Source organism: Apodemus sylvaticus, chromosome 8 (assembly GCF_947179515.1).
Source record: "Apodemus sylvaticus chromosome 8, mApoSyl1.1, whole genome shotgun sequence".
Classification (NCBI taxonomy): domain Eukaryota; kingdom Metazoa; phylum Chordata; class Mammalia; order Rodentia; family Muridae; genus Apodemus; species Apodemus sylvaticus.
Genome location: NC_067479.1, coordinates 80875158 through 80902421, shown reverse-complemented (window position 1 = coordinate 80902421; position 27264 = coordinate 80875158). Strand labels below are relative to the sequence as shown.

The following is a 27264-nucleotide window of genomic DNA, read 5'->3' as shown; positions in this document are numbered from 1 at the left end:
TCACAGAAATGCCTCTCACCTCCAGGCCAGACCAGAGTCAACCTGAGAGGCAGGACCTGGATGTGGGCCTTTCTAGTCAGAGGATCCCAACCTGGTCGGCCATGGGGTCGTCTCAGGCTTATGGGTAGGTGCTGAGACTGAACTTTGAGAATGATATCAGCAAAGCAGAATGTGGATTTCATCTTTACACAGCTAGGAGTGAATGTGAGTGTAAAATGAATCCCCAAATGCTTGTCTTGGATACAAGGTATGTTTTTCTCCTTCCTTCTTAACAGACATAAGCATCCACTTACAATCATGCTTCCAAACCCTGAAAACTACCACAAAGTCTAAAAAGCATTAACTTTGTGAACTTCAAAATAATTGCCTTACAAAGGAAAACCACCTCTGGGGAATATGGAGAAGCCTCCGTGTGTGTGTGTGTGTGTGTGTGTGGTGTGGTGTGTGCGTGTGCTCGTGCTCGTGCTCGCGCGTATTGGTAACCAGTCACCTTGCTCAGTTCTTTAGGCCCATCCCTCTTTCCCACGCTGCATAGCCAGGACCTCTCCGACACTGGCTGTGGTGGCTTCCTGCTTCATTCTTACCTGGATAGGTGTCAGGTGTGCCTTGGTTCTACTGGAGAGGCCAGCAGGCCACTGCTGACTCTGGCTGGCCACTGGGATGAGGAGGGACATTCAGCAGGGCCTCTGGAGTGAGGGGGATAAGATCTGAGACACCCAAGAGGTCTGGAGCTCAGCATACCTGTGGCACCCACAAGAATGCCACATTGCCCAGAGGCGGGGCTCTTTCCCGTCTGGAAATCAGACTCCAAAATTGCTTGGAGAGTGATCCATCCTTTTGGACGCAGCCAGGCGACTGCCCCTGGGCTTTAATCAGAGAAGACCTTAGGGTAACCTGACGCTTAGATACCATCAAAGGTTCCTTACTTGCCAGGAGGATCAACGAGAAGGAGCAGAGGGGCCCAGAGCAGGTTTTTCCACAAGAAAACCACAGGCAGGGGAGAGGTCACACGCCCGTGTTCTGGAAATGGCACCCCTCACTTGCACAAAACCACATGCAAAGAAAACACTCTCCAGCCATTGTACCTGTGTTGGAGACATGAGGTTGTACCTTTCAACAGCACTATTTTACCAAGTGACACCTGCCTTATACATCAACCCTCGCCTATGTACTGACTGTGGCTGGAGTCCTCCATCTTTGGAATGCTGCATACCTCGAAACAACCCTGAGCTATGGCCCTCCATTTCCTTCTCAGCATGCTACCTTTAAAAAGAATGAGGACAGAGTCCACTAGGGGAAGGTAAGGAGCTACTGTGCAGAAACAGAGGCCAAATTAGGGGCCATTCAAAGTATGTGGTAGATATTGGTCTCCACCTTTCTAATAAACCTAAGTAAACAACTTGGCTGTGGCTTAGAGACAGGAGGTAGGGGAACTGGTCAATGGGCCAACTTTACCAGAGCCAAGAATGCAGCTGGACAAACCACCCCTCTTCCTACTCTGAGTGTCCACCTGGGCAAAATGGCCCTCTACCATATCATCCAACCTAATGTTACATAGATGTGTGGGTCTCAGAGGATGGCTGCTGGGCAAGGTCCCTGCCCATGTCACCCACCACCACCAGCAGCAGCAGCCGTTACACTCGTCCACTGGCCACGAGCATTTCCCTGTGATGAGCCTTCCCACTCCTGCTGGTTCTCCGTATCCCACCTGGGATAGATTTTTTTCCTTATTTCTACCTCCCTCCTCACCCCACCCCCGGTCCTGAGTCCTCTGATCCTCCAGCAGTGAGGGACACACTTGTAAACACACAAGTGAAAGGCCCATGTATCTGTGTAGCAAGCAGGCTAGGTGGGCAGCGGCAAGGTGGGTCGCACAGGTTTCTTAGAGGGCCCAGCCTGTTGCATATTCTTAAGTCCGGGTGAAATCGTATCTCACAGACCGTGCTGTGACATGTGACACTCAGCCCAGTGGCTGTTTCTGCCTGAAACAAGCCAGCTGAGTTTTTAAAGGACTCTGACAGAAGTCCCCTAGAAGAGATGGCCAGCTGTTCCTTTCCAGATCTTCTGAGTTTACAGTGCTCTGTACATGCGGGACTTCTAAAAAGGCACAATTTTAAAATCACAAGTTGGGGCTAGAGAGATAGATGGATCACTCATTAAGAGTCTTACTGCTCTCCGAAAATACCGAGGTAGGGTCCCACCACCACTACAACCACCACCACCATCATCACCACCATCACCATCATCACCACCACCATCATCACCACCATCACCATCATCACCATCACCACCATCATCACCACCACCACCATCATCACCATCAGATGGCTCACAACCTCCTGCATTGCTATCACCAAGGCATCTGTGACCTTGTTTGGCCTCCGTGGGCATCTGTACACATGTATCATATACTCACACAGACATACACATTACATAAAATTTTAAAACAATCTTTTCTTTTTCAGTTTTGAGTGCACCTTAACCCTTAACCCTTCAGAATCCTCACCAAACCCTAGAATAACCTAATGATAGGAAAAAAGAATTCCTGGTACAGGTTTAATATTCATTATCCAGGGTGCTTAGGACCAGATGTGTTTCAAATGTCAGGGTTTTTCAAATTCTAGAATATTTGCATAAACACTACCCCAATCTGAACGTCTGAAATGCACCCATTTCCAAAGCATTGGTAGCATCATGTCCACATGGAAAGGTTCCAGGTTTTTGACCTTTTCCAGCAGCTCCAAGCAGTAGTCCCAGGGGAAGAAACAGACTTCCTGGAGACAAAAGTGAGAGGGTTCAAGCCAGTCCTTCCTGTTGCCTTACTGAGTGTTTGTAGCCCTCTGATGCCGGAGCCTTACATGCCAGCATGTACCTACCAGCCTGCAGCACAACCTGATTCTCCTTTGGAGCTAAATTTAAGGAGGGCGCTCCCCACCAAGCAGCACATGACTGAAGGGTGTGTTAGCTTGAGCCAGAAGCCCCCATCTATCTGATGCCATCGGTCTGTTTTCATCAAGCACACAATTAAAAAGTCACTGTTAAGGCTCTCTGCAGTGTGAACATATGGACTTTGCCAAGACTTGGAATTCTTCAGCACTGCTCCGTGAGTGATAGGGAGCGTGTCAGAGTGAAGAGTGCAGACAAAGATTCGAGTAAACCAGCTTCGCACCTAAAAGAGCAGCCACAGCGACGGCTTGGAGACTCTAGAGCTTCCTTCCTGGAAACACGCGATCCTGGGCTCAGAAAAAATGGCATTTTGCTGCGTGTTGGCAAGGACTCCTACAGCTGAGACTCTTCTCTGCAAATGTCGAGCGTCTTTATTTATCCAAATCTCTCCACAGTGTTTGTTTAAAGAGGAGCGCTAGAGAGTAAACGCGCTCTTCCAGTGAGCATATGGATGACTAGAATTGCTGAAGTTTATTTTATTTTTTTCCCCTTCCATATTTGCTAACTAGCTATATATAAAATTCTGTTTCTATTTTATGGGTTTCACACCCCAAAGGCTGCTAATTTCTGCGTGTATATGATTTTCACATGAATGGATGAAAGTACAAAAATACTCTTCCTCTGCGATAGTCTAATTGCCCCGGCCCTTCCCTTAGCAGCAGCCCATTGGTGGGATCAAGAGAAACTCCTCCCACCTGCTCTGGCCCCCATCTTTCCTAGAAGCCTGGGAGGCCCCCATCCACTCAGGAGTTGGCCCCGTTGTCCTCCTAACCTCGTGGATGCTGCAACTTACCTCAGAAAGGTCACTGTCTGCTGCTTGGTGCATTTCATACCGACCAGTTTTACAAGCCCTTCTCTGAGATCTCGAAAGGGTGGAAATGACACCTGACTCTGAACCGGCTGACGAAGAGAAGCACAATTTTCAAAAGAAGAGCTTTAAAAAAGTGTTTTTGAACGATCGTGTGTGCTTGTTTGTGTGTGAGTGTGCATGGCCTAGCCTGAGTGTGGAGGTTAGAGGATCACTTTCAGGGATCAAACTCAGAGGGCAGCAAGCCCCTGTAATCGCTGAGCCATCTCGTCCACCTGAGAAAGGAGATGTTAGTGTATAGCTGATTTGATAAAGCAAACATTCTGGTTTAGCCATGGATTTCAACTTGTTTTCTCACCAATCACCAGCACTTGTCCCCTCAACGAGTGCCCTTGTTGAAAGGAGTGAAAGAGCAAACAGTCTTCCCTTTCTCAAGGCATCCTTTTTCCCACCTCCAGGTGGAAGTAAACCCATGGGAAGGACCCGCTCCCCAAGGTCACATAGGAAAATAGCGGCAGCATTAAGACGTTCCCGACACTGGAACACAGTCCTGGCCAGCACATCATCAGGACATCTTTTCTGCTCCTGTCCATTGGATGTCATCATTTTGGGCGGCTGGTGGTCAAAGAGAGTGCTAGATTTAGGAGAGCCAGATCTGCACAGTCAAGCCACTGTTGCTGTCTGCTAGATGCTTCTAAGCATCCCAAGGTTCCGCCGGAGGAAGACTAAATGGAGTTGACACAGAGTCCCAGCCAGAAAGAGGAGGCCCTAGAGCTGCCTCCCATGGGGGAGAGAGGACAGAAGTGCCTGGAGACAGAGCACACCCAGAGACTTGAGCATCATGCATTGTCTGGCTGTGGAGAACTGACCCCTTCTTGCCCTAGAGGGAGGGTCTCAGCTCTCCAATCAGTGTTCTTGGAGACTTGAAAGTGGTGAAGAGTCATGACAGGCAGGAAGACGTGGGTCTTCTCCCAGTCCTATGTCTCCTACCTAGTTTTGATTAGCTACCAGTATTCTTGAGCCCCACTGGGGACTGAGTTTGTTGGGCAATAAAGGAGCTGGCATAGCAGAAGCATCAACATACTCTACCACTCAAAAGGAAAATGTACTGGGTTGGGCGTATGGTACCTGGCCCTCTCCAGAAAGCAGAATTTCGCAGGCTGGTTTCCAGAGTCAGTAACTATTGCTAAGCCATGCCCCAAGGACACACACCCTAATCTAGGAGGGGCAGATGTGTGAAACATCTGATATTGAATGATACAAAGAAAGAAAAGAGGAAAAGAATGTTAGGGGAAGGTGCTTTCAAGAAGACAATTGAAGCTGCAGTAATGACTCCATGGTTAAGAGCATCCCTCAGAAGACCCAGGCTGTCTGTGCATCCTTTTCAGGCTTCTTACAAGACCTAACTCCAGCTCCAGAGATCTGATGCCCTTTCCTGGACTCTGTGACCATTGAATGCATATAAACAAAGCAAAACAAAACAAAAACAAACATAACCGTTGGGACTGGAAAGAGTTCAATGATTAAGAACACTGGCTACTCGAGAGGACCTAGCACCTGTATGGAGGCTTACAACTGTCTATAACCCGGTCTCCAGAGGATCTGATACCCTCACACAGAGATGCATGCAGGAAAACAAAACAAAACACACAAATAGAAACAATGCACATAAAAAATAAATGTAAAGAGGAGGAGGAAAAGGAAGAAGGAGGAAGAAAAGAAAGAAGTAGAAGGAAGAGGAGGAGGAGGAGAAGAAGGAGAAGGAGAAGGAGAAGGAGAAGGAGAAGGAGAAGAAGGAGAAGAAGGAGAAGAAGAAGAAGAAGAAGAAGAAGAAGAAGAAGAAGAAGAAGAAGAAGAAGAAGAAGAAGAAGAAGAAGAAGAAGAGAAGATGAAGATGATAAATGGGGAGAAGAAGGTTTGCGATGGAGCAGAAGAAGCATGACTGTTCCAAGAACAGACCTGTAAGGAGGCCTTGCAGACCACTGATGGGGTTGGCACTTAATTTTGTAGGAAAGCCGTCACAGGGTCCGAGCAAGAGTGAGGGCCTGGAACTAGCTATTTTAGTCATCAGTTTGCTTTCAGTAGACATAGACCCTATGTCTACAATGGGCTCCCCATCTAACAGACCTCAGAGGCGGTTACTCACCATGCTGGCCCTGAAGGTCCCCTTCAGCCCTCCTAAGTGGAGGCACACTAGACACCTATCCTGGAACCAGGTGACATCATGGATACTTTCTCCTTGTCTTGGGAGTCACAGTAATCAATGTACCCTTTCTTCCTGCAGAATTTCAGCTTCCTGTGACTGAACCTGACATCAACAACAGGCTGGAGTCCTTGTGCCTCAGTATGACGGAGCATGCCCTGGGAGGTCAGTATATCCTCCCCACACACTGGGGACAGCTTGGGGGAATGGGAAGGAAGTAAGGTGGTCTGACAAGACAGGAAGAGAGCAGCTGTGAGGCGCCGTGGGCCCCTTCTCTGCAATCTCTATGCTCTGTGCCTTTTCTGGAAGATGAGTCGGAACTGGAGGCCAGAGAGACCAACACCATCCCCCAAGCCCTGGAAGCGCCATCCCTCAGTATACACTGGAACCCCACAGCAGTGGTCCCAGCCAAATGCAGGAGCTGAAGGCTCAGACACACACAAGGCATGGCTTCCAATGGGAGCATCCCCCAAGGCACTGGATCCGTTCCCTCTCGGCACTGTATCCACAGGTCCGGGCCAAGCATATCCCAACATGCTCTAAAAATAGCATTTTTGAAACAAAGATCCCTGCTTGTTTTTCTAGTTCTGTGTCACAAATGGCTTGCATGACGCTGGAGCCCCAAGCTATCTGAGTTGTCATTTGTCATGTGACAGGCACAGGCTACACACACTCACAAGCCCGAAGTAGAGCCAGGAGCATGCTTCCTAGGTCAGATGCCCCCTGATCTCATCAGCCCGACCTGCAGTCCCTGTTAGGCCTGTCCTGGGGGCTTCAGTGCTCTCCTGGGCCAGAGCTTAAGGGCCTCTCCCCAACCCCACACATTAATGAGGACTTGGCAGGAACAGAAGAGTTGAGATGTCTACCTTCCCAGCCACCCATTTCTGTCCCCCTCTTCTTCATAAGAGCCTCTGGCTCACAGAGAGGCTTTCACAACGAGGCTGCCAGGAGCCTTTCCAACATCCCTTGTCTGCCTGGATGTGCCTCTCTGCCCCAGAGATGGGCCACCTGAGATCTGAGCCATTGCCACACCTAGGGCCCAGAAGAGCATCCTCTGGCAGCAGTTGATAGAGAGGTTAATGTCACCACCTACTGCTCCTGAAAGCTTTGTCCCCGGGACCTTCCTCCTTTGGCTTTTAGATGCTTGATCTCCGTATGCTATGGATTATGTGGAAATACAGTCTTTTCCTGAAACCAAACAGGAAACAAATGGTCTACATAGAGCAGAGAGAAGGATTGGGGCTCCCCCAGCTGATTTAACTGTCCAGAGGAGCTCAAGGGCACCAGGACTAGCATGACTCTACAAGGCTTCAGACCAAATGGAAAAACTCCAGGAGCCCGATTTGCGAACGACTGTTCCATCTCTCTTGTCGTTCTGATCTATGGAAGCTGTTGTCAGCTCCTCTTCCTACTGTGTCAGCAGCCCCTTGGTAAATAATGGGAGACTACCCAAATAAGGACCAACAAACCATGATGTAGCCAATCAGTGGTAGAAGTGCCCATAAACACACCAATAAGAAATCTACAGCCCAGTGCTGCTTCCCCTCAGACACCAGGCTGCCTAGGGAGCCTGTGGCCCCCCACTGCCTCTGATCTTCCCCTGCAGGGCCTGATGGACCTCAGATAACTGGAATGTGGAAGCTTGTATCAAATGGTTAAGTACTGACATTATCATCATTATTGAAGATGCCAAATACACTTTATTCAGGGAAAGTTTTTGTTGAACAGACTTTTTTTAAAAAAAGAAGGTTCTTCTATTTTCACAGACTACCTCTTAGAACTGATGAGTTATCGCTAATGTCCTCATCTTGTTACTCTCCTAAGCCTTTTTATTGCTGTGGTTCTCCCCCACCACCCCCAAAATAATCCCCTCTTATGGGTAACCTCCTCCTGCCCCTAGGTAGGGGTGGAGGATGCCAATCAAGTTAGTGGGGGGGCCCAGCCTCCAGGGCTGTGGTCTCCAGCTATGGCAGTGTCTCTATGGGCCAACCCTTTCTGAGTCCCAGGGAAGATGACCTTGCTGGGGACATCATGCAGACAATTTAAGTCATTTCATAGGAAAACAGATGGCAGGAGGAAAGGCACAGTAGCAGATTCTCTGGGGCTAGAGGAACAGCCCAGTGGGTGAGATGCTTGCTATACAAACATGAAGGCCTGAGTTCAAATTGCCAGAAACCATTTAAAATCCACGCACTGTAGCCTGTGATCCCAGTGCTAGCATCGCAGAGGACAGAGGCAGCTTCCGAAGAGTTATCAGGGTAGCTGGTTTAGCCCCATAAATGAGTTCCAGGTTCAGTAGACTGTCTCAAAAGATAAGATGGAGAACAATAACTAAGGAAGACACCCTTAGGTGCTGACCTCTGGCCTCTGCTCCCACAGACATGCGCACTTGCACAGTGTGCACGTACATATGCAAATGAGAACTATAAAAAGAAAGGAAAGATGGAAGGAAGGAAGGAGGAAGGAAGGAAGAAGGAAGGAAGGAGGGAGAAAGGAAAGAGGGAAGGAAGGAAGGAAGGAGGGAGGGAGAAAGGGAGGAGGGAGAAAGGAAGGAAAGAAGGAGGGAGGGAAGGAGGGAGGGAGGGAAGCATGGAGGGAAGAAGGAAAGAAGGAAGGAAGGAAGGATAAAAGTTCCTGTGATATGACTCAGGGATGCAGGGGGAGGGCATCATGTCATCTGTATCCCAGATGACCGTCTACCATGGCCCACACTGCCACCTTGGAGATGGTTCTGCTGTCTCTGTTCTTCTCTGTTTCCTTAGTAACTGCTGCCCTCACTTGTCAAAGCCCCTTTTCTCTTAGCCTTCCTTTCCTCTCTTCTTTCCCTGAGGCCCTTGCAATGAAACACAAAAGGACACCCAGGTAGAGGGTTATGACTCTTTCATCAGGCTCTCTGGGGTTTGCCTATGGCATGTGACCTGAGGTGTTTGGAAAAGATGGTCCTCCAAGCCTCTTATAGAAGGGCACTGGGAGCTGCAGGAGGAGGCTCCGCTGTTAGAGTTGGAGGCATGCACTAAGAAAAGTGCACAGGCCTTTCTCGGGGGTGGGGCGTCTGAAGTTCACACTCCCCCTCGTCTTCTGTCTCCCCATCTCCACTCACCCCTTCCCTAAACCTTGCCATGCCCACTGTCACAGATGCAGAGAGACGATGCCAATTATTTTCTCAAGGCGCTAGGATGGCATTTATTGCCGGGTAACTATAAACCCTATGGCGCTAGCCTGTGTGTGGCACCCCTGAAGTTGCCTTCATGACTAAAAGTAGAAAAGCCTGGCTTCCCTTGGAAGTCATATCACACGATTGAAATTCAAGCCTTGGACTTGAGCTAGTTGAGATTTTCACACTTCTGGCTCCTCACTTTCACAACTGTGAAGATTTAGCATTAATGTGCAGGTCAGAGAGCCAAGCAAGAGTGTGTCCCGCTTGTTGGGATGTCGCAGACATCTCCACAGCAGAGGGCTTCACACACACCCCTTCTCCCCTGCGGCTGCTGAGCCCCATGCATGAGCATGTCTGCTGACACCACAGGAAGTCGGTTGTTGATTACAAGGTCATACCTAGGCTGGCTGACGCTCCAGCACCCCAAACCGCCAGCAGCCGCAGCCACTCTTTCCCTTCTGAAAGGAAAATCTCTCCCTAAATTGCTGTAACTTGCACGCATAGGCTTATTCATTCTTACATGTACACAGGGGCAGGGAGCAGATAAAATTTGGAAAATCTAAATAAGATCAATGGACTATATCAAAGTCAGTGTCTTCACTGTAATATACTGTTAGACCTTTGCAAATTGTCACCAGTATGGATACCTGACAAGGTATCCATGTGATCTTGCTAAATCATTTTTTTTTACAAATGCATGTGAACCTATAATTATCCCAATGAAAATTTCAATTTAAAAATGTGTCTCTTCAAAGTCCCAGCTAGCAGAATTGCCAATATGACACTACAGCGTGGAGGCCAGGAAGTCCCTGCAGTGGGCTCACTGCTTTTCCATGTCACCTAGGACCCCCACTTTCCCTGGGATGATCAGGCCCTATATCTTCTCCTTGAGTCTTGTATAGTAACTAGACGCGCTTCCTCCACTAGGCCTCGCTGGCCACAGTGGGAACTGGGCTGGCCACACTGGCTGGCCTCTAGAGCTTGGCAAAGCCAAAGATGGCCTTTGCAGCTAGCTCATCATTACCCTTCTCCAGCAGTTACTGGATTCCATCTTTCCTACCTGTGATGACCACTATATGCCTCTCTCTGCCTATGGCATGAAACCCCATCAGCTCCAACAGGCACCAGTGTGGGTACCTTTCACTGCCCTCTTGCCTTTCGTCAGACCATCTGACTTGCCAGGGAAGCCAGTCTAAAGTGATATAGCATGGTTCTGCAGTAGTTGGGCCGCAGTACCCATCTAAGGTCCTTTGGTGGTTGGGGATGCTGCTGTGGACTGTGTTAGAATCCTTGTGAAGACAGGCAGCAGAGGAGAGCCAGGTGGGCATCAACAGCTCTGTTTCACCCATAACTTCCTGTCTCTGAAGCACATGTCCCTCCCATAGACACACTCTTTGCAGTCTGACCGATTCTCTAACATTTCAGAGGGGCATGGGTAATTAAATTACCCTTCTGCCACCTGAAGCCTTCAGTTCCGTATATGCACAACATCTGCCTTTGCTGTTCCTGCCTTTTCCTCTGTTCTTGCAGCAGAGAATTTGAATCAGCTGTATCTGTTCCTCTAGCTGCCCAGTCGGGGCAGGAACAAGTCTTTGGCCTTTCATCAAGGACTTGCAGTAAGAGAGAAATCATTCCAAAGAAACAGGTGTGAATTCTACGGTTCCATTCACATTTCTATGAGAGCCCTTCTCTGTCCTTCTAGACCTGCTCCTGCCTTTCATCCTATATCCTAGGGTCTACCACCAGCCTCTCCATTTGATAACCTGTCATTACACCTCTCTTGTCCCTTTCCACCTTCCCATCACCCTCTCCTGAATCCTCCTTGCTTAGCACTCCTACCAGCTCCATCAACAAGCCATTCTGTGTCTTTATGAAACCATCCTTGACTTCCGAGGCCGGGTTATACATCCCTCCCTCCGAATTCATTCTTTCTTGGAACACATTGGTTAGAGCCACCATCACTCTGGGCATCATTGTTGTCTTATGTGTCTGTAATGTAAATTCTAAAATGTGACTACTTGGGAGGTAAGAGCAGTTGCATCTTGGCTCCCAGGCTCAATATGGCTCCCATACAAAAACAAACAAACAAGCAAACAAACAAACAAACAGACAAACAACCTCTTCGGTTGTTAGTCGGGTAATAATGTCAGTAAGTGTGTGGGCAGGTAGGTGGGTGGGTGGGTAGGTAGGTCGGTGAATGGGTGGGTGGCTGGATGGGTGGGTGAATGGGTAATTGGGTAGGTGGGTGGGTGGGTGGGTGAATGGGTAGGTGCGTGGGTAATTGGGTAGATGAGTGGGTGGATGGATGGATGGATGGATGAGTGGGTAGATAGGTAGGTGAATGCGTGGGTGGGTAGGTGGATGAATGGATGGATGAGTGGGTGGGGGTAGATGGGTGGGTGGGTAAGTAGGGGGGTGAATGAGTGGGTGGGTGGGTGAATCTGTAAGTGAATGGACAGGTGGGTGGGTAGGAGAGCACGTGAGTAAGTGAATAAAGCCTTCATCTCAGAGACCAGTATGTCCAAGGTGCTGGCTGCTAGCCAAGGCTGGTTTTGCTCAGTAGTCCTCTGGTTTCCTCTGCAGACGGGGTTGACCGGACCTCCACAATCTAGAAACTGAAGATGACAGTGACCGCGCTGGCCGTGAAATGGACTGCTGCGGGCCCAGTGTCAGCCATCTTCAGGGTTGCAGAGACTCTTCCAAGACACTTTGCAGCCTTTTTCCCCTGGTCCCTCGCCCATTTTGATTTTGTGAGAGCGTAGGTCATCCTTGTAAACATATCAGTAGACCTGGGGTTGGTTATGTTGTCATTTGTTTCTGTCACGGGATGGGACGGTATGCAGGGTGGGGAGGGGACTCTCGGGGAATGTGGGGCTGGGAGGGGTGGAGGGATGCTAGTGGCTTCCTGGATGGACATGGAGTGGGAAGAGTATTGCTAGGAGAGATATGCAAGAGACACACAGGAGGGAGGTTGAAGCCCTGCCCTGGGGAGCCTTCTCAGAGCCCAGCTTCACGGTCAGGCTGCAGAAGACAGAGGACACAGGCAGGCAGAGCAAGATGGCGGCTAGCCTGTTTGTGTCTCCCCTGACCGGATTTCCCTGAGGCCCGGCTTGAAACAACCACAAGAGAGGGCTATATGGCACCAAGGGCGCGAGGAAGAAATTCCCTCCAGCAAACTTTCAGATAAACTTTGATTTGTGTATTGTTTACATAAGAACTTTAAAGGGTACATGATGTGTAGAGTGTGAGTAGAACTTCTCTTCATACTATGGTTTTTGTAAAAGACTGGTTGTTGTTATGGATTCATTCTGTCTCATCTATTTTTATAATAGCAGCAGGGTTGTCTTAAAAAAACAAAACAAAACAAAACAAAAAAACAAAAACAAAAGAAACAGCTGCCAAGCTCTGCTTCTCGGGAAGATGCTTGAGGTCAGGTAGGCCTCAAGTTGCCATCTTCCACCGTGGGGTGGGAGGAGTGTGTGGACGGGTTTGAAGGATAAGGATGCGGCTGGGGATGAACAGAGTATTAGGCATGGACACAAGGATGATGGCACCATGTGATCAGTTGTCCCCAGAGATGATGAACTCTGCAACCTCTTTCTGGGCTGAATTTGCATCCCACCCAAGGCCTGTTTTTCCTTCCACCCTCCCCACAGGCTCCCTCCTATCGGCCCTGGACTCACTCCACAGACACACATGTGGGTACCAGTCCCTCTCGAGGAGGAAAGACATGGGTAGATGGTTTTCTTTTGTATGAAGCCTGACACTAGAACATTTGTGATGGAGACTTTGCAGGAGCCTAGGCCTGGGAGCTGTGTCTCTTTTCACTCCATCTCTGCCAAAGAAGAATGGCCTAGCAATAGTGTCACATAGAGCATGCAAAGAGGCAGTAGGTCCTCCTGGTCCAGCTCCACCATGGGGGCCATGGGGGGGACAGTGAAAACAGAAGCAGGAAAGGTTAAATTTGTGAGAGAAGTGGCGGCTCTCCTTACATGTGAGTCAGAGGTTTGCTGTCTTGTGGGATGGTTTGTCCAACCACGCACAGGAAAAAGAAAACACATGCACATTACACAGTTCAAGATTAACTGTAACACCATGCAGGAATAGATCTATTTCTTAAGGGCAACAAAGAATAGTTCAGAATTTAATACAATGGAGGCTATCAGAGGGAATCAAAAAGAAATTGTGTGCCTCAGTGGAGAACTAGAAGTGTAAATGTGACGGTGTGAGTGAGTATCTGGGGGCGTGATCTGGGGCATAATACAAGGTCTGTATATTACATGGGTGAGACAGATTCCTCTTTTTAAAAAAAGGGGGGGGGGCGCAGAGTTTAAAACCAGACCATGCAAATGACTTTGCCTATGATTTTTTCAAGTTAATGAAGTGCACACAGACTCTAAAGGCCTTAATAAAAATCCACACAATTTTGTTTGCCTGTCAAGATTACAGATGTACAAAAGAGATTCTGAATTTTTTTCACAGTGCAAGGCCAAGGGCACCTTAAGAAGATAGAGTTGTTAGTGAGCACAGAAGACTTGGATTCATTATCCCATGCAGCACTTTACAGCAACAACAGAAACAAAGCATTCGGGACACTCCTTGGGTGGACAGGTCTTGAAGGTACAAATTCATGTGCAGAAAGAGGCAGCATGTTTAGTTTTTAGATCGATGATAGAATTATTTTTTAACCAAGTGCCATTAACAGTCATCCCTCCTGTCCCTTTTCCAAACAACTCACTGTTGGGGAAGGATCTGGGATAGAGAGTCCATGTAAGGCAGGATAGACTAAAATGTCGAAGGCCAATGGTAAGGCCAGAGGGTCCGAGGAAGTGTTTGGAGGGTGCTGGGAAGGTTAACAAAGAGAAGCAACAGGACTCTTCGTCCTGTAGGAAGGAGACGGTGTTCCAGTCTGCTACATGCAAAGCACGTACCCGTAAGGTCGTGGGATATTCAGAAACCAGTTTGTGAACACAATCACGAGTGTGAATCTTTTAAGAGGAAGAAGACCATAGAGTATATTTGCAAATCTGAATTTCTATTTATTCCTTCATTGAATATAGAAGCAATGGTTATCTGATTATTAGAGATATTATTTTGGATATGTTACTTATTAACTCGCTATGGCTGGTACCCATGATAAAGTCTGTTATTAGTAACAACATAATTCTTTAAAAAAAAAAAAGCTTATTTTTCATTGACTGTATAGATTTATCTACTAAGTTGTGGTTTGCTATGTTAGTTTTTTTAAGTTGTGTTCTGATGTTTTTTTTTAAGAGCCCCTCCCCCCACCTTGATTTGAGTCCTGTGTTGACTGCAGGTAGACAGCTCAATTTAAAAATCCTAAAGCAAAGAAATTTTATTTATAAAAAGAGTCTAACAGTTGCATGCCTGAGGCTGTGAGGTCAGACCTTTAGGAAAAAGCTGCAGTGCCTTGTTTTGTATTTACCCATCGACCACCCTGCCCCATGCAGCTGTTTTATATTAAATAGTAAAGGTTTGAAACTTTCAAGTAAACTCTATTTCACTGCATAGGTTCTTTCCATCTCCACCCCACCCTCATCCCTGCCCCCACCCCTACCCCCCCCACCCCCAGCGCTCTGATTTAAGCAGCATGTCTGCACTGTCTGAGGCACAGTGCTGGTCTACAATATTATGGGTTTTATTGGTGCTTTTTGTTCATAGTGTTTTCTTACCAGAAAACAGTAGGAAGAAACACAAACTGTACAAGACACAAAACGATGCTGCTGATGGTTTGGGTTTGTGTGTGTGTGTGTGTGTGTGTGTGTGTGTGTGTGTGTGTGTGTGTTTGTGTGTGTTTCTCCCCCACATGCTTTTGAGTTTCACTTTTTTATATACAAATCCAGCAAGCAAAGTAGCTGCTGGTGGGCCCTGCCTGCCAAGGGCTGCTGTTTGTACCAAGCTCTCCTCCTGGGTTGAGCTGAAGGTCTCTTTCCAGTCCCCAGGACAGGAGCTGCAGCTGGGCCCCACCTCCCATTCTTCTGAGGCGACACTGAGGGAAGCCATAGTTTCTTTTGAGGTGTCGCTGGCTGCCTTTTACAGAGTGGGAATCTTCTCCCAGCCTTCCGTTCTTCTGTGCCTCTTGTAGCTAGCTAGTGCTGGTGCAAGGTTTGTAGATCTGTGCACCCCAGACCTGGGATGAGGGCTGAGCGAGGGAGGGGAGGAAAGTGGGTTCTGTCAGGCCTTTCCTCTATAGCCTGAGTGGGGAAACCTACCCTGCCCAGGGAGCTTAGGTGTGCCTATTGTAAACAGAACCTGCAGAAGGAGAAGCTGTACACAGGGCTGTGATCATACCTATGTTGGCTTTGTTTTTCTGTTTGTTTTTCTTTTCTTTTTTACAACTCATCAGAGATGTTTGCAAAGTGATTTTTTTCTTTTAAATTCCTTTATCTTGACTTAAAGGTGAATGTGTATCCCTCTGGGAGGAGCAAGAAGAAAGCAGGAATGTTAGTAATGGCAAACAGAAGACGTCCTCCTTATTAATATATAACCCTCGTGTATTTATGCCTAACGCAAGCCGACTTTCAAGGAGCTTCCTTTCGCTGCATGCCCTGTGCAGGCATCCGTACCGTACATGCATGCCTTTTGTCCTGTTTTCCTGTATAAAGTTAGTGAACAAAGAAATATTTTTGCCTAGTTCATGTTGCCAAGCAATGCATATTTTTTAAATTTGTCATACATGGAAAGAGCATGTTTGTTACATGTTAAAGCTCTACTGAGGCAGATACACTAATGTTTGAACATGCTGTTCTTTGCAAGTGTACAGTTTTCAGATGTTGTTACCAGTGACAACACCCTTGTGGTCTAAACTTGCTACAATGTATTTATTATTCATTTCCTCCCACAGAGATAAGAATCATGGCTATATTTCATATGGTTATATTGAGAGTGAAGGGAAATGATTAATACAAGGTTTTGTAACACTGTTGTGTATGCGTGTGTCTTTTTACTCTCCTCTCTTTGTAAACATGATTAATTATTTAAAAAAAAAAGACTCAAGTCTTAGAAGTCAGCCCTCAATGAAGAACCAGCATGAACTCACTGGCTAACTCCACGCCATGCCCGACATCAGCCCCCTACTCCTTTCTGAAACAGGTTGGGGAAGGTGTAGGCCGAATGAACGTGATTCGACCTGTGCCCAGAATATCTAGTGAATGCTTGGTCCAAGGTAAATTGCAAGCTCCTGTATGGTCGATAGCTTTCTCCCACACTTGACTGCCTCTGACACATCTTGCGCCTTTATCATAGCATAAAGAAACAACCACCTTGGAGTCTTGGGATGTCACCTACATGTGGCCTGGACACCATTCTAATACCTGTAACTCCAGGATGATGACAGTATGAAGCATGGTGAGCTCTGAGTACTGTGCTGGTCAAGAGTGTGACTGAGAGGCAGACTTTAGGTTGACACCTGCCTTCAGCATCCCCTAACTATGTAGTGAAAACAAGACTCTTAACCTCTCTACGCCTTGTGGTTGTGTTTTTGCTTATAGCCTTGTGTCTTTAGACCTCCAAGCCAAAGAGAAGTGAAGACAAAACATGAGACAAGCTATTCCCACCTGTAACCTTGCAACCCCAGAGGTCTCTAAGATAGCCTCACCTTGAGACTGGATCAATGAAGTCTTTGTGTTCTGTTGCTGTGAAGAGACACCACAACTACGGCAAGTCTTACAAAGGAACACATTTCATTGGGGCTGGCTTACAGGTTCAGAGGTTTGGTCCATTATAAATCATCATGGTGGAAATGTGACAGCACGCAGGGCAGACATGGTGCCAGAGAGGCAGCTGAGAGTTTGACACCTGGATCTGCAGGCAGCAGGAAAGAGACAGTGACACTGGGCCTGGCTTGAGCTTCTGAAACCTCAAAACCCACTTCCTCCAACAGGACCACACCTCTGATAATGCCACTCCCTCTAAGTCTATGGGAGCCACCAGAAATGACCACACAGTGACTTCCTTTCCATCAGGCTCAGCAGTCTAAGATACAGTTTTTAAAATGGTGCTTGAAAACATACAGAAAGGCCTCATACCCTAAGATATGAAATGAAATTTCTCATAAAGTTAAATCTTTAGAACACAAATGAACAATAAGACACAAGAGAATATTGGACCTTGCTGTAAAATGTACAGAATGGAAAGAAATGCAAGATTAAAGACCAGGGAACAGGAGTGGGTGGTTAGCACTGTGCCTGGAATGGAACTGTGGTGGCTGACCCTGGCCTGGCAGTGAAGCTAGTGTTCTCTGGCTTTTTAAGGGAGAAAGGGACTACATAATGGAAAGCTCCCAGGGCATCTCAGCCCCTGCACCCAAGAGATGTAATTCACTTACTAAAAAAGGAATTGGGCCAGGCAGTGACAGTACAGGCCTCTAATCCCAGCATTTGGGAGGCAGAGGCAGGCAGATATTTTGAGGTCAGCCTGGTCTACGAGTTAGACATAGACACAGACACACACACACACACACACACACACACACACACACACTGAGTGATCGTATCCAGCACTAAGGAGAGAGAGGCAGATGTATCTCTGGACTTTAAGGCCAGCCTGGTCTACATAGTGATTCCAGACCAGCTATGACTATATAGAGAAGCCAAAAACTGTCACATTTATACCATGATGGTATAGAAGGGGACCACAGGTCGATTTAAGAATCTAAATCTTAAATCAGCTCTTAGCCATTGAACAATACTGGGGGAAATCCACACTCTAGGAAAACCTCCTGACTTATCCCATTGGTCAGTCTCCATATCTATCATCCACAGAACATTGCTTCCCACAGACAACTTGCATCCCACCACAACCCTGCAGAGAATGTTTCACCGATGTTATGGCTACTGTCAACTTGACAGCATCCTGAATCACCTGGTAGCCGCCTCTAGGCATGCCTGTGAGAGGTCATCTCTACCGCATTGAGATGAAAAGGTTTGCCCACTGTGGGTGGAACCATTCCTTAGCTGGGATCTTAGTATGCATACAGGGAGCTGAGCAGCAACGCACACGTATCCTTTACTCTCTGTCAGGATTATGTGATCAGCTGCCTGGAGTCACTGCCTCTCTAACTCACCCATTATGATGGAGTACAATCTTCCAACAGTAAATTAAGATAAAACCTTTTTCCCTTAAGTTGCTTTTATTGGAGTATTTTTACCACAACAATGGAAAGAGAAACCAAGACATAAGACAACAGAGTTGTACAAGTATCTCTGCTCTCTATTATTTCTGTTCACATATCTTGACACTTGAGCCCACACCTTCCTTCCTTCCTTGAGGGTTTTAGCCTCTGAGCCCTTAGCAGTAGTTCTGGAATCCCCTAATCCATTCTGCAAACTCCACTTGTGGTTACTGGTTGACTTTTCCCATTTAACAGAATTCTAACTCTTGTCAAGTACAATAAAAATCTAACTTACACTGGCCCCCTGCCACATTTTATGAAATCAAGCAGACAAAATTAATCTATCCAATTTCTGTAAAGCTACCGTGTTCTGCTTTGCTAGGCTCTGAGGACAATCAACAGGAGGAGATAGATGGTAGGGGTCTAATGCCAATATGCCACTAAGCCAGGCCAACAATACCCCCAGAACAGAAGTCACTCTCGGGTCCCAGGGATACCTAGAAATTGGCCCAAGAATGATGACCAGTTGGACCATTAGTCATGTCTCAGAGCTGCAAGCAAAACAGGTGGGAACAGTAAGTGGGCGTATGGGCCACAGGTAGGAATAGGAAGTGAGTGTATGAGTGACTGTGAGAATAGGAAGTGGGTGTATGAGAGACAGGTGGGAAAAGGAAGCGGGTGTAGGTGGGAATAGGAAGTGGGTGTATGGGCATGTCACTTCTGAAACAGAAGTCTTTGGAACAGTCTCTTATTAGAATAGTATTCCTAAGCCACCCCCCAAACTACTTTCTACATTCTCACCCTGGCCTTCATGGACTGAGAATGGAGGGTGGCTCGTGTGTGTGTGTGTGTGTGTGTGTGTGTGTGTGTGTGTGTGCATGCGCGCACACATGTATCTGTGGAGCAGGAAATACAGACTGAGAAATATGGGCATTGGCACAGCATCACTGTGGCTGAAGACTCTACTGGAACAAATGATTGTGCAGCATGGCCTCCAGGCTCCAGCCTGGCCAGTCCTCTGGGCCAGCCTTGCCCGAGTGGCTTCTGTCCACAGACACTGACTCCTCTGTCTTCAACTGTGGAATATTTTAAGCTTTTAAGTGGCTCCTACTTTAACTTTAAAAAACAGCCAGGAATAATTTTTGGAAACTTTATAAACCTTGAACTTTATACATAAAAAGAGGCTGTTTTCTGTTTATATTTGACTCAGAGAGCATGATCTTTATATATTTTATTGCATTTTTAAATTTTTTTTATTTTTTGGTTTTTGATTTTTTTAAGTCCGATGCAGGAAAAACAAAGTGATAGTTGGTCTCTCACCAGACTTGGTGGGACCTCAAGCAAACAGCTAACAGTCCTGAAGACCCACAGGCAAATGTAATCAATACAAAGAGATTTAATAGCCTTTCCCTGAACCTCCCGAGCATCTCCTAATAGTGACCTGTGAGTCCTTGACTTGCAAGATGGAATGTATCTACACATGTGGCTGAGAGAATACAGACATATATTACAGATAATCCCCCTCTGTCCATTACTAAATGCGTCATGCCAATCCCTGGGTGAATAGCAGAGAGCCAACAGCCTTCTCTCACCCCTGTTCTCTGAGGCTGGGGCAGCACCATCTCCTAACAACCCCACTAAGGTTCTGCTAAGATTCAGAATCCGAGCGCTCATGCACCTGAAGTTCAGTCTGTCCAGGTCTGCCTCTAAGGTAGTCATGTTCAACCAGCTCTTCAAAACAAAGATTTCAGGATATAGCATTAGATCTGGGCTTTGAAGTCTCCCCTGTACATGTGACAACCTGAAATTGGGATGCCAACCAGAGGACATCAACACCAAGGTCCTCTAGGACTCACTGGGGAAATTCAGAGCTACAGTGAGGTGGCCACACTTCACCACAGGACAAAACCTGAGTTGCTCAGCATACCCCCACTGCCCAGTGCCTTCAGCGTCAGCTTGAATTGTATGATCCTAAGAAGCAATCTGTCAGAGGGTAAAGAAAATGGGACCCAGCTTCTCCACAGCACGATGTGATGGCCCTTCGAGCCCAGATGGAACCATAGACAGAGCTTGGCTCTGGTCTCTGGGGTCCCTGGAAAAGCCTCCTCATTCATCACAGAGAGAAGCTTCCATTCCTTGTCCCTTGGAAGAGAGTGACACCCAAATGCTAAGCGCAGGCACCACAGTTAAGGGACAGTGACCCCTTTAGAGTGTCCAGTCATCACTGGCTCACGGAAACACCGAGTCAACAGATACTCAGGCACATGCTCTCACAGAGGAGTGAAAGAAATCAGAGGAAAGGGTTCCAAATCTGGATTTAGCATAAAAATGAAGGATGCGCTGAAGAGGAGGGAAGGAAAGAAGTGCCCTAATTCTTCCTCCTCAAACTCCTGGCAATGCAATATGGAGGGAGACTCTGCCCACCTGGGAAGGGGTGAAGAGAGAAATCCAGGCTTGGCGCGCATAAAAAGCAGAGCCAAAATCTAACAAATTTCCAGACCCAGCTGTTAACCAGGTAGCCCTGGGTCTGTCTGCATCATTGCCTCTCAATGTTAGAACAGAGGCAAACTCCTCCACCTTCTCACTGACAGGTACAACAGAAAAGCAATGTTGACCTCTGCCCTGGAACTCAGTGCAGAACCTCCACCGGGAGCTGAAAAGCTAGGCAGAATTCCACAGCATCTGACTGCAGGCCAGAGACTATGCCATCTGGATCTGCCCAGACCCAGATCCAAAAGAGGCTACCCTTCTTAGGCAGTCACTGACAAATGCCAAATGTGGATTTGTAACAAACTTGGTCCTGAGTGCCCTCTACTAGTGAAAAGCTGGCAGCATACCAACCAGAGACTTGTGACAAACCAATACTTAAGGTTCCATCTGGAAATCAAACGGCAGAAGTGACCACAGGCTCTGAAGAAAGATAAGCATCCTGCTTAAAATTCCTGGAAGGCAAGCCACAGACAAGGCCAGATGCTGAAATCAGGAGTAAACAGAGTCCTTTGTTGTGCAGAGAACATCATACACCAGCAAGCATCCCAATTGCCCAGAGAGGAACCTTTAATCCCTGCGCTTGGGAGGCAGAGATGAGCTTGAAGGCAGCCTGGTCTAAGTATTAATGCCTCAGAAAAAGAAAAAAAAGGCCAGGGAGGAAATAGAGATGGCTCAGGTTCAAGTTGAGTTTCCAGTATCCTGCACTTATATCAGGGGGCTCACAGTATGTCCAACTCCAATGGATCCAATGTCTCTGGCCTCTGCGAGCACCTGCATTCATACACACACATTCATACCCACATCCCAGTGCTCTGGGGGGGGGGGTATCAGGAACCCTCTTCTGTGCACATACTGAATGCTCATACACTGACACAGACCCGTAAATAAAAATAAACTTAAAAAAAAAAAGACACTTGCTGCCTATGAGAAACGGCACATGTTGAAGTGGAGGTAGAGAAAAGATGGACTGCAAATGGAATCTGAAAATGGCGGAAGTAGCCCACTGTATCAGATAAATTAGATGTCAAGTTGAAAGCATGAGAAGACACTAGGAAGGCCAGTAATCAGCAATAAACAAGTCGATTTAGTAAGAGAAAATACCACTATATATGTGTGTGGGCCTAGTAACCTGACTTTAGACCTACGTGTGTAAGAAATGCTAACACACGTGAGAGAAGGAATAAGTAATATCCAAGTGACATCACACTTTAGCATTCCATGAGCCACACAGACAGGAAAGGAATAGCAGACTTTCACCATATCTACAGACGGCACACTCTTCTCAATGGAACACACAACACTCTGTAGGCTATACCATTGATCCGCAAGACAAACCTTAACAAATTCTAAAAACTTGAAATTATGTCATGTCCTGAAGTATCAAGAAGAAATTAAGAAGGAAATTTAAGTTTTTCATGAGAATGGAAATACCAAAGTCTATGGGATCCAGGAAAAGCAGCTCCTGGAGGGAGTCTTAGAGGAGAGGAAGCCCTGAGATTAGCTGAAGAGGAAATTTGGGACACGTGAGAAACAAAGAGGAAAAGAGTAGGGGTACTCAAGGAGGAGACGAGTGGTGCAAGGAGGGTGGGGGAGATGGAGGGGAGCCACAGGAGCATGCTCTGTTCAAAAATAGCATTTATTATTTATACAGTTTTTTGCCTGCATATATGCCTGCACACCAGAAGAGGGCACAAGATCTCATCATAGAAGCCTCCATGTGGTTGCTGGGAATTGAACTCAGGACCTCTGAAAGAGCAGCCAGTTGTCTCTGAGCCATCTCTCCGGGCCCAGGGACTGTTTTATGAAGTCCATAATTTTAATAGCTTGGTGAATTTGTTGCCTGCACATGACACTTGGGTGATGCATTAACTGGAATTCCATAGCCTGATTCCATGCATCTGATTTAAATTAGGTTCCTCCCCATCAGCAGATGCCCTTAAAACATCGGCACCTTAAAAGCACAAAAGTTTGTCTCTTCCCTTAGGCAGTGTGGTCTCCTCAAGGCAGCTGGGACCCAATCAGCCTTAGCTGTCACCACTGAGACATTTGCCATTTGTGCAGCAAGGGGAAAAAAAGGCTTTTCCTCCCTGAAAGTGAGATGTGTTTCTGCTCACACTTCAACCACCAAAACCTTAGTCCATAACAGGCACTAAGGGATGGGGGAAGGATGGCCCCACTTTGCCCACAAAGGGCAAAATAATACCTTCCTCTCAGCAGAGAACACATAAATGGCTCAAAGGGTTTGAGGGCCCAGGGTCCTTGTCTGGCCGAGACCCATCCCTGCTATTGTGGACACTGTCCTATTAGAGAGATAAACTGGCCTGCTGCATCTCTGAAGGTTCTATTGTGACATCTTTAGATGAGGTAAGAACCAACCGGGCTCATCTGTACCATGCAGTCATATGACCAGAGTCTCAGAGTCAGGGCCCTGCGCATTCCCCTCACCTCTGTAAGATCCCACCAGTCCCTGGGCACCAATTCCCTTCATGGCTCCTCTCCTGCTGGCCTCCAACCTGTAGCTCACTCTGCTCAGACAGACAAGGGTCATGCACTGCCTGCAGGTGTGCACTGAGAAGCTACTTCTGCCTTCAGGGTCCTTTGAGCTGCTCCGACTCAGTCTGCCGTTCAAAGGCTGATTGACTGGAGAGTCCGCAGGAAGCCGGCAGGCCTGAGCCTTTGAGGACTGCCTACTCAGCTACAGTGAAAGAAAGCAGCTCATGCAGAATGCTGGCTGCTGCTTCTCACAGCTCCCACCAGCTGCGGGGAGTGACACGGCCTCTGCATAAACACCGCGTGTGCGCACACATACACACATACACTCACACACACACTCACACTCACACACACACACCTATTACACTATACATATCACACCATAGCACATACAGTATCACACCTTATACCACTACACCACACATATACAACATTTTACCACACTATACACACACACACTACACAAATCATACCACACACACACACTCTCACACACACCTATTACACTATACATATCACACCACAGCAATACAGTATCACACCATATACCACTACACCACGCATATACATTTTACCACACTATATACACACACTACACAAATCATACCACACACACACCCCCCACCACACCATATCCCAGTACAACAACACATACACAATATCATACCATATCATAACACAGACTCATACAACATACACTAAGCACCTCAAATACACACACATCACAACACACAAATCATAACATACCACATCTCTCTCTCTCCCTCTCTCACACACACACATACATACACACTATACATACACATATATATATACATACACACACACTATACATACACATACACACACACTATACACATACACACTATACATACACATACATACACTATACATACACATACATACACACACTATACACACACACACACTATACATACACATACACATACCCACATACATACAGCTCCTCCAGCTCCAGTTCAGGTCGGCTGAGCTCCTCCCATCCTGCTCCTGTGATTCATGAACAGCAAGGGGAGGAAGATAATACACTTGGCCTTAACTTCTTGGCAGGAGAGGCTCCACCCTGTCTAGATGTGACCCAACTCCACGCTGACTCACAGACACTATAAAAGTGGTTTGCTTTTAACATTTCTGTTGAACATTTAATCCTGGGCCTGCCTTGGCCTCTTCAGAAAAACCCTGGAAACCAGATGGCTGTTCTGTCTGCATTGGAATCTGGCCATTTCCTTCAGTATAATGAGGGCGTCTGCTACCTGCGTACCTCAAAGAAGAGTTGTGTGTCTGTGTGACTTGCTTCGAATCCCTTGTGTCCAATTTCCTTGTTCAGGCCCCGGCTCTGCTGCCTGCTGTTGTGTATCTTCAAGTGGATAACTCAGCCTTTCTAGTGTCTTCATGTGTGAAGCAAGAGTACTACACAGCGGGGAGGGGGTTCTGAGCTTAGGTATGCTGAGTTCCTAAAACGGCAATGATGCTGGATGTATTTAATTGACTTGTATCCATCACACATCAATAGCCAGTGGCAGAACACACAACCCAGGATCACTCCCAACACCCTGCTCATCTAAGAAGCACCCACAAAGGCCAAGCATCCTGTAGACAGACAGCATCTTCCCTCAGAATTCAAAACTGTTGCAGTTCCTGCTTGCAGGTTGGATCTGAAACCCAGAAGCCATGAGTTAACTCCCTTGGTAGCGTCACATTGGAGCCTTTGAAAGGAAAGTTCTGTAGCCCCCACCACCATGCTGTCTGCTAGAAATGGATACAACCTACTGGGCTATGAAGACCAGGAGGGCTCGGGGACTAGATCCTCCGGGGAGAGCATTTGAGATGGGTAAGCTGGGGTTGTCTCAGGGAGTCCTTTCTCCTGCCCATGGAGAAATACTTAAACAGGACCAGGAAGGTAAGACAAGAGAGGGAGAAATAGGATCCACTGCAGATATCAGTCCAGAGTGTGACGGGGGAGATGAGGGGTGAAGCACTCTGCAAATGTAAGGTTTGGGATCTTCAGCCTGACCACCCAGGACAGAGAAAGCTGGGCAGCTTGATGAGTCACTCTTCACCCTGGAGGCCGAAGCAAACTGACTTCACCTCACAACCTAGGCTTGCACAGATACAAGTGCAACAACAACAACACACACACATACACATACATGACTGACCCCACACACAGAGATGCATGACCACACACACACATGACCACACACTTATGCAAACACATCATGTGCTAGGACTTACCATGGTAAAGGAGTGGTGATGCAGTCATCACCCTGACGGGCAAACCGGCCCTCTCTCCATCACTTCCCGTGCTGCAATGCTAGTTCCGCTTGTAGCATGTCCCACTCCCACCCCCACAGGACTAAGGAAGGAACTCCAAGCCTCCTGTGTCCTAAGTAAACTCTGCCACTGGGCCACCGCTCAGCCCTTCGGTTCTGCGTCTCTCTTTGTGATGGCAAGGACCTCCAAACCTAATAGAGGCCAATTAAGCAAAATATTTAGTGGCAAATGTCACAGTTGTACAACATATGAGGAAATTCCGAAAGAAAGGGAAGCCATGCACCCGGTGCCCTCTGGTGGACAGTGTGGCCTGGCACCTTCCCAGATCCTCCAAGAGGGGCCTGCAAAGGAATCTGACCAACTTTGTTGGGCTCCATTCCAGCTGATGTTCAGGGAACCTAAATGAGGAAGATGTCCTTGCCATTGAGACATCACATTCTTTCAGACCACAGCGCTGTCTAGTTTGGGTTGTATTCCTGTCCTGGAGTCCTGATAATAACTTGAACAAGATCACTAAACCATCCTTGGGTGCCATCCTTGGATGCCCACTTGCCAGATCCTTTACTGTGTCCATATCCTGCATGAGTCACTCCCTGTTTGCCTGTTCTCATTCTTTCTCTTTAATATTTTATTTATCTTATATATATGATGAGTATGCTGTAGCTGTCTTCAGACACACCAGAAGAAGGCATCAGATCCCATTACAGATGGCTATGAGCCACCATGTGGTTGCTGGGATTTGAACTCAGAACCTCTGGAAGAGCAGTCAGTGAGCAGTCACTGAGCCATCTCTCCAGCCCTCCTGTTCTCATCCTTATATTGACTTCTGTCTTTCTTAGTTTTACAGCTGCAGCTCAGAGATGGCATAATTCCCAGCACACCATTTATAAATGTGGGTGATTGCCTTAGATTGTTTTGAAATGCATATGTATGGCACACATTCAAACTTGGCAACAGTCTACACTGAAAGTACATCTTCCCACCATCACGCCCCCTGCAGCCTAGTCAACTCGGGGGTTAAAAAAATGTCAATTTTTCTATACATATTTTATGCATATAGCAAGCAGTTTGGTTTTGCTTCTTTTTTTTTTTTTTTTTTTTGAAACACACAAAGGGTAAATAGTGCACACTGTTGGCAACCTCTCTTTTTTACTCATTTCCATCACGGAAGGTCATTCTGCAGCCACGAATGCCTGCAGCTGCCTCATTCTTTTGGAGCGTCCACTGCACAGACTAACCATGTAAGCTTCGTCCACTACTGATATGAGACGCCTGCCCTTGCAAGCACACAGCAGTGAGTGAGTCTCCCTGGCCCTGGCCCTACCCCTTCCACATAGCGCAGCTGCTGAGTTATAGCATACATGGTTTGTGGCTTTCACAGATGTTTTTAAACTTCCCATTTATCGTTGTACCAATTAACCCTCCTATAGACAAAGAATGAAACCTGGGACATCCTGACTCTGAAACCAAGGACATTGTGTGGCTCCTGCCCTTGCCCAGCCCTTGAACTCATGACTGGGACTTCACTCCCCACAGGAGATGGAAGGCAGCCTTGGGGCCCTTCACCAAATGTGAAACCCCCGCACAGGGCCAGGTGGAATGAGTAGCCAGCAACGCCCAGGAGTCTCGTCCCCCACCAGCCTTGGATTCTGGGTGTCCGAGAACCCCAGCTGACTCCCAGTCAGCATCTGGAGGAGATGGGAAACTGGGATCCTGGAGTCAAGGTGGAGCCTTACAGA

General features: G+C 47.3%; 1 protein-coding gene across 2 annotated transcripts in view; it reads left to right on the top strand.

The window, feature by feature from the left end:
* The window catches only part of Samd4a (sterile alpha motif domain containing 4A), a 221675-nt gene extending 205615 nt beyond the window's left edge, over positions 1–16060 (top strand). For both annotated transcript variants that reach the window (XM_052191698.1, XM_052191696.1), the window contains 2 exons: positions 6039–6122; positions 11698–16060. In XM_052191698.1, the coding sequence (XP_052047658.1) occupies positions 6039–6122; positions 11698–11726 (113 nt within the window). In that variant the 3' untranslated portion in view covers positions 11727–16060. The remainder of the gene's footprint in view (positions 1–6038; positions 6123–11697) is intronic.
* Positions 16061–27264: the final 11204 nt, after the last annotated feature.